Source organism: Sparus aurata, chromosome 17, assembly GCF_900880675.1.
Source record: "Sparus aurata chromosome 17, fSpaAur1.1, whole genome shotgun sequence".
Classification (NCBI taxonomy): domain Eukaryota; kingdom Metazoa; phylum Chordata; class Actinopteri; order Spariformes; family Sparidae; genus Sparus; species Sparus aurata.
Window position 1 is genome coordinate 50,181 of NC_044203.1, and position 7,679 is coordinate 57,859.

General features: G+C 41.3%; 1 protein-coding gene across 1 annotated transcript; it reads left to right on the plus strand.

Annotated features, from left to right (window-relative positions):
• The first annotated feature begins 5,014 nt into the window (after positions 1-5,014).
• LOC115567149 (uncharacterized) lies at positions 5,015-7,454 on the plus strand. The gene is made up of 7 exons (XM_030393440.1): positions 5,015-5,201; positions 5,279-5,393; positions 5,673-5,865; positions 6,123-6,291; positions 6,615-6,817; positions 6,956-7,115; positions 7,264-7,454. The coding sequence occupies exons 1-7, from the start codon at positions 5,015-5,017 to the stop codon at positions 7,404-7,406; spliced, it is 1,170 nt and encodes a 389-aa protein (XP_030249300.1). The 3' UTR covers positions 7,407-7,454.
• The last annotated feature ends 225 nt before the right edge of the window (positions 7,455-7,679 follow it).

Consider the following 7,679-nt stretch of genomic DNA (forward strand, 5'->3'; position numbering starts at 1 on the left):
ACTGTCTCGTAATGTCTTACAGGCAGCTGGAAAACAATTAAAAAGACTGGTATGAATAAAGAAACGTAAGTCACAGTAAAATTAAACGAGGGAGAAAACAGTAACAGTTACTTACACACAATGGCGTCATTATCGGCATCATGTAAATCTGGACTTGCAGACGTGGCTCCGAGCTAACAGGAGGTCGCGGCCTTGTTATGAGGCGAGTTTAGTCTGTGAAAACAAAATGCTCGCAGCGATAAACCTCCGTGTCCTTCTGCGGCAGCGAAGCTCCGTCCGTCGGAGACATTCTTCGTGGCTACACGGCAAAGCTCCTCCCGTCCGCGCAGGCCTCCTCTCGACAATGGCCGGGCCGCTAGCCTAGCTCTTGCTAGCTAGCTTAGCTCCTGCTAGCTATCTTAGCCGAACTTGCTTCGTGTCCATTAAAAAACAAACACTTCGACTGCGATGGAGAGTCCAACTCACACACTCACAGCACGTCGTCCGACAACAGTTCACAGTCTGTTAGTGATAAAACACGACACTGACGACACACACAGTCCACTGTCAGCGGCTCGACGCCATTAACTCTCCGCTCCTTCTTCCTCGTCGCTCACGCTCCGGTCAACCCGGAAGTGTAAAAACTCTTAGAGGTCATGAACTCTCACACGCAATAAGAATTACTTTTCAACTGCTTTTAAAACATTGAGAACCCATGAAATTATAGAAATACTTTTTTTTTTTTTTTTTTTTACATTTTAATATCTTGGTTATCTCAAAATATTTCATGCAAATTTTAACTTCTTAACAACTGGCGTTTTATCTTTAACTTGTTCCCAGGAGAGAGAGAGAGAAAAGAATAAATAATCTTTTTTACATAACATTGGCCATTGCTAATGACATACACAGTAATTAATCTAGCATACTTCATTAAATAAATCCATTCAAGCTCAAATATAAGGGTTTATAATTACCCAGATAGCAAATCATTTTGGCTCTTTTGTGGCATATATCTGGCCTCTTTGGGGTTGTTTTGGCAAAGGATTAATATTTGTGGGTCAGGTTTGGTTTTGTTATGATCTGCCATAATAAATAAATGGCGCAATGTTATTTTGGCCGAGTTTTGGCTTATATCTGGTTAACCAGCCAAAAAGGCAATGAGCGGGACCATAATGTTTTTGAGCGCGTTCGCATTCATGATTTTACGGGAGCGCTTTGGCATCCCTCTGGCTTGCCAAAAGTCTGCACAGAGACCGGCAACTTTTTAACGGTTACGAGAGATCGCACATCATTTCTCGGCGTGATCACTGGAGGTGAGTACATGTTTTCCTTCTCTCCACAGTCGTTTGTTTCTGCTAACCACAAGTTTAATGGTTTTGTTTGATCTGTTTGAGACGCGAGTCATGTACGCAACTTGCATTTTATATAGCCTAATGAATAACATGACTGGCGGAGGTTTAAATGCATTTTTGATCTGATCGTTTGTGTAGGCTAACGTTAACGTTAGCCTACACAACGCTAGCTAGATGATAATGAGGATAATTAAATCGTCTCTGAGCGCTGGTGGCGGTGGCCCTGTTGTGGTGGCTGTCAGATGTGTGTCCGAAGCTAAATAAATACAGCCCAGGCGAGGCGCGGGGCTCTCTCGAGCGGGGCCGAGTTGGCTAGTCCCGGCCGTCGAGCCGAGTTGACGGCGCTGGGCTGGGCTGTATTTTCTTAGCTTCGGACACACATCTGACAGACATGGACGCGAATCACAGCCCGGACGCACTGCCCGCGGGACTGACAAATATTTATAGACGGACAAGCAACAACTTAATTAATCATCATTTAAATATTTTATTTTGAAAATTGACCGGATTCTCTCGCCTTTTCTGTGCCCGACTTCTTGTCTGGTACGATCGGGTCTATCCAGCTTTCAGATAGGTGCATATGTTAACCGGTCTGCCTGGTCTCACATCTCGCGCTCGTATTCGCGTGAAAAAAAGAACTACACAGATCTGAAGCGCTGCAGGCGCCCACACTGCGCTCCAGATCGGTGTAGTTCTTTTTTTCACGCGAGCCGCGAGCGCCGAGACAGGAAGACGGGCACAGATAAGGCGAGAGAATCCGGTCAATTTTCACAATAAAATAAACAAAATGATTAATTAAGTTGTTGCTTGTAAAATGGTAAATGGTCTGTATTTATATAGCGCTTTTCTACCTGGAAAAATGACATGTGTGTGTGGAAAATCGAGTGAATACGAGTGGGCGCGGAGAGAGGAGGAGAAGTACCCTCCCAGTACAACCACCCGCGCACAGCTTCCGCATGCAGTGCGACCAAGGGGTCAGATAGGTTATCAGATTACCGGTATATTTGATAAAATAGAGATTAGGCTACTTGGCAGGATTACATTTTAAATTGAGCATAGCCTGCAACAAACACAGGTGTATGTCTCCCACAATATACACTCCACCTGTTTTTGTAATTATGTGAACATGTTTTTGTTGGTTTGTGTTGCCATGGTTTTGTAGCAGTTAAAGCGGAGAGAGAATAGTTTAATAAACTATCTGAAGAATTTTGCCTATTAGTTTGTCTTATAGTGTTATCGATCACTAGATAGTTACAACTTGGAGTGAAGTTAGTTCATTGGTTTTTTTTTAAAAAATAGCTAATTGATTACCCCCTCCACATTTTACTATAGAACTAACTGTATTTTCTTTTTCTTTCTTTCAGTTTCAGTGCACAATGGCATACAGTCAGTGGAGTAACATTCGCAGAAGAGCTCGAAATAGAGTTGATCTGATGTTCTGGTCGATGCAGAGTGAAATGTCTGACAATTCTGACTCGGTGCAAACTCAGAGTGATGATGGGGGAACTGATAGGGAAAACTGTAGCGTTGATAATTCCCAGTTGTGTGATCAGACCATGCGTGAAGAAGGTTTTAGTGAAAGTGAATCAGATGAAAGTTCTGATGATGACAGCCCCTCAGCCCTTGACCTGCCATCTGCATTGTCAGATTGGGCAACTCGGTTTGGTATTTCTCTGGTCGCCCTGTCAGCACTCTTGTCCATACTTAGAGTTTACCACCCTCTCCTACCAAAAGATGGCCGGACTTTGCTGAAAACTAAGATGAATTATTCTGTGGAAAAGTTAGCAGGTGGCTCGTTTTATTACTTTGGGGTTTTGAACACACTTTCCAGAACATTTGAGAGATTGTCGAGTAAAGTAAATGACAGACACTTGTTCAAATTGCAGCTAAACATTGATGGTTTGCCACTGTTTAAAAGTTCTTCTGTTCAGTTCTGGCCAATTCTAGGCATGTTGCAAGGCTTTATGAAAAGACCCGTGTTGATTGCGTTGTTCTGTGGTGAATCTAAACCAACCTCCCTGTCAGATTACCTAGGGGCTCTTGTGAATGAGTTTAAGGTGTTGAAGGATGGTTTTCTCATTGGTCAAAAGACTATCTTTGTGCAAATTAGTTCAGTTATATGTGATGCTCCTGCCCGAGCTTTTGTTAAAGCGGTCAAGAGTCATACTGGATATTCAGGATGTGATAAGTGACTTTCCCAGAAAAAAATGCTCCTCGTAGGACAGATGAGAATTTCAAGGCTTTAAGTGACGAAGACCACCATAAGGGTGTCTCGCCTTTTACTGAGTTGAATATTGGTATGGTGAGCTGTTTCCCTCACGATTACATGCATTTGGTTTGTCTCGGTGTGGTACGTAAGCTTTTGGATTTGTGGATGGGTGCAGCTGGGCCTCTTCGTTGTCGCATGTCAGCTAGTCAAATTTGCATCATATCTGACAGACTGACTGGTTTGAGAGCCTTTGTCCCTTCTGAGTTTGCCAGGAAACCAAGAGGACTTACAGAGAGACATAGATGGAAAGCAACAGAATGGCGACAATTTCTGTTGTATACAGGTCCAGTTGTGCTGAAGGGTATCCTAGCTGACGAGCTTTACAATAACTTCTTATTGCTTTCAGTTGCCATTCATGTTCTAGCTCGGCCCTCATTATGTTTAGTACTAAATGATTATGCCAGGACACTGCTTTGCTCATTTGTGGACCATTTCAGTAAGTTATATGGTGACCATTTTGTCGTTTACAACATACATGGTCTTGTTCATCTCAGTGATGATGCAAAGGTTCATGGTCACTTAGACCTCTTTTCTGGTTTTCCTTATGAAAACTATCTGCAGATTTTAAAGAAACTGGTAAGGAAACCACACAATCCCTTGGCTCAAGTGATAAGACGTGTCTCAGAAATGGAGAATATCAGTGAGGAAAGCATTGCAGAGAAACAGAGTTGCATTGCATCAGGGCAGCACTGCGATGGACCTGTGCCACAAGAGTTTGTTGGAAGTTCTGTAACTCAGTTCAAAAAGTTAGTCATTGATGGTGTGACTGTTAAATCCTCATGTGGTGGTGACAGCTGCTTTAGGATTCACAATGATATCGCTTTAGTGGAAAACATTGTTTTTGCATGAAGGGTTCTATCATGTAATGTACAGGTCATACACCAGAAGAGAGACATTTTTCAACTACCCTGTTGACTCCACTGAAGTAGACATTCTGGTTGTTTCAGGTCTGTCAACCAACCTTAAATGTGCCAGGCTCAATGGGAATTTAAGCAAGTTTGTTAGAATTCCTTTGTGTGAGATTAGAGATACCTTTGTTGTGTTTCCTCTGCTACACCTTCATTGAGTGGTTGTACAATTGTTCTGTTGTTTAGTAAAGGATAAAGACTGTTGAGGTCTGTTCCATGGCCTAATGGAGAAGTGGAGGTGGAAAAACTCTGATGCAAAGCAGAGGAATTTTCATTCATTTCGAGGAATTGTCATTGATTTATTGATGATAAAATGTTCAGATTAATTGTGAATCATTTCTAAATCAAAAAGGTTCTTTGAGGGTTTTTCATATGCACTGTTTATTTGTCTTCTGGAATGGCGGTGGTGGGCACAAAAGAAAAGAGAAAGAAAAAGATTACACTCCCAAGCAAAATCCTGACATAATGTTGTGGAGTTACATTTATGTTCTCTCATTGCAGAGAAGATGTACTCAGTCATCTGTTTTGATAAAGACGAGGAGGTGGAGGTTGCACCAACAGCCTGGTTTCATGAAGGGACCTGTAGGTGGCCTCCCTACAAGAGCCAGGGAGTTCAGCGGGCCGTTAAGCAGCTGGAGGAGGCCCAAAGTACATGGCCTGTTCACACAGACGCCAGAATATTTTATTCTTCAGGTTTGCACTCTTAGATAATGAACTGATTTGTAATGTCAAAAGGAAACATAATCCTAAAATTGAGTTCTGTTCAACAGACAGCATTTTAGAATGCCGCAAGCGAGTTTCACTGGCACTGGAGCAGACGGACTATGCATCAGAGGCAGACGACCAAGACATGCGGCCTAAAAGAAAACTTATGCATCTCCACACGCACGCGCACACACACACACACACACACACACACACATTCTTTAAAAGCAGCATAACGCACCTGCTACACATGTTGTACCAATGTTCTTTAACAACAAGGCTATGGGTCAATTTACTTTAGAATTATCATATGATAATGTTTTCATATAACAGTGTTATATACCTGCTGGGCGCATAACACTCTGTGTTTAATTTTGTATTACTACCTAGCAGTTCAGATCATTCTTTGTATTTGATGCGGATGTTGATGTCTTTGTCTTTTGTCTCTCTCTAACAAAGGCCAAGTAGATATATGAGGGACCAAGAAGATGAGGAAAACCTCAGTCCACCGAAAAGGAAGACTGTGTCTCTTCCCAAGGCCCCCGCTATCCCAAGACCTCCCTCCAGTTCCAGGCACTTCATTCTCATGCCACAATCAGAATGTGGGTTTGTTGAGGTCCCCTCATCTGGTGAAGAGCCTCAGAATTCTCAGGTATAGAATTGCAGAATATTTTTATCTCTAGTTTTAAATAAAAATCTGTTTAAAATGTGCCCTTTAGGGATTATTCAGGATGAATAGGGATGATTGATGGTCAGCAGTCAGCAACCTTTTTGACATGAAACGTCAGATAAACCATTTGCAGTTTTAGGCTTAATTGACAACATGAATTGTTGTTCACTAATAAGGTTCATTTAACCAAGTTCATAGGTTTAAAACTGTTATATTGTTATTTCTACATTCACCTTCAGCATGTAATGAGCCTGGGGTCAAGCCTCCGCCAGGCAATAGATCAGAGTTATGGTGATATGGCAGGGTCAGAGCAGCAGCAGAGCAGCAGCATGGCAGAAACAGCAGCAGCCCAGCCTATCAGTCCACCCTATCATGGGTACATGAGAGGCTGCAACCAAATGTGTGGAAGTAAGTTTGAAGGGTGCCTTCTTCCAACTGTTGTCTTGAGATCTCTCCACAGGTTTTTTATGGGACTTGAATAGACTCATTGATGGCCACTTTAGGATCATATCTGGTTACTTTTTACTTTTTGGTGTTTTAGGTCATTGTCCTACTGAGATGACTAATAACCTTGAATTATACCCCTTGATTTTTATCAGTCTTTAGATTTCATAATGCCATGTACACAGACAAGGTCTCTGGTGAAAAAGGGTCACAATATTTTCATCCATGATTGTACATGCCTTGATAATTTAAAACTACCCTTTTGAACTAGACAATTCTTTTTTCAGCTCTTCTGAAAGAAGTTCTTGTCAATCAACAAATTCTGATGGATCAGCAAAAGAACATAATCCGAATGATCCAAGACATGCAGAGATCCACCAATGCTGTCACAGGGATTCCCACCACTAACGTATTTCCCTTGAATGATAAGCCTGCCCTGTATGCTCTTGAGAGGGATCTAGGAAGTCAACCAGACCTCCGTAACAAACTGGTGAGCTGTTTTCTTTCTTATCTTTCTGCTTTCTTCTTTTCTTTTTTAAATTTATGGTTATGCCGAATAGATGATGGAAAATGGGACTCTTTTATTTTGAATTCCTAATTTTGTTGTTTTTTTCTTTTTGTACTTTAGGTCATCACTCTTGGATTGGTGGGAGGGGCAACAGTTAAAGAAACTGTGTGGCGCATTCTGAAGCAGGCCATCAAAAATGATCTTGCTAAGACCATATCATGGCGCGGCCTGAATGGGAAAGTGCCGTTTGAAAAGCTCCACCTCAGGGCAGTTGTGACAGGTAAGGATTATCCTGCACCCATGTTGACTGATTTTATTGTATTTATTATTATTATTATTATTGTTATTGTCATTGTTATTATTATATTATTACCAGATTAAGTTTTTCTGCTGAATTGTTTTTCTTTTATTTGTTATGTCATTTTCAGATGCTGTCAGACGTAACCCTGTATGCATTGAAGCCACTGATCTGAGCATCGCTGATGCAATTAAACGGTGGTTCTACTGGGCAGGGGATAGGGAGGGGGGGAGGAAAAATCGGCTGCCAGGCGCCAGCCGGCCGACAGTATAAATTTGTGTTAAAAAAAACAAATGTCTTAAAATTAATTGATGAGCAAGAGACACCAGAATAAAAAAAATAAAATAAATCTATTGTCTTTTTGTTTCGTTTTTTTATACATACAGTTATAACACATAAATAGCACATGAGCCTAGGATACTAGGACATAGTTTCCACATGTATAAATGAATGAATGAATGAATAAATAAATAAATAAATAAATATAATTAAAAAATATATTGTGGCATCACTTTGGTTCAATTATGGCATCCTTTTGGATCAGTT

What these genes read in the sequence shown, in the direction of transcription:
- LOC115567149 (XM_030393440.1), top strand. Translation starts at nt 5,015, where the DNA reads ATGTACTCAGTCATCTGTTTTGATAAAGACGAGGAGGTGGAGGTTGCA. An exon ending in AAACTTATGCATCTCCACAC is followed by an intron (nt 5,394 to 5,672) that starts GCACGCGCACAC and finishes TCTCTAACAAAG; the next exon opens with GCCAAGTAGATATATGAGGG. An exon ending in CCTCAGGGCAGTTGTGACAG is followed by an intron (nt 7,116 to 7,263) that starts GTAAGGATTATC and finishes TGTCATTTTCAG; the next exon opens with ATGCTGTCAGACGTAACCCT.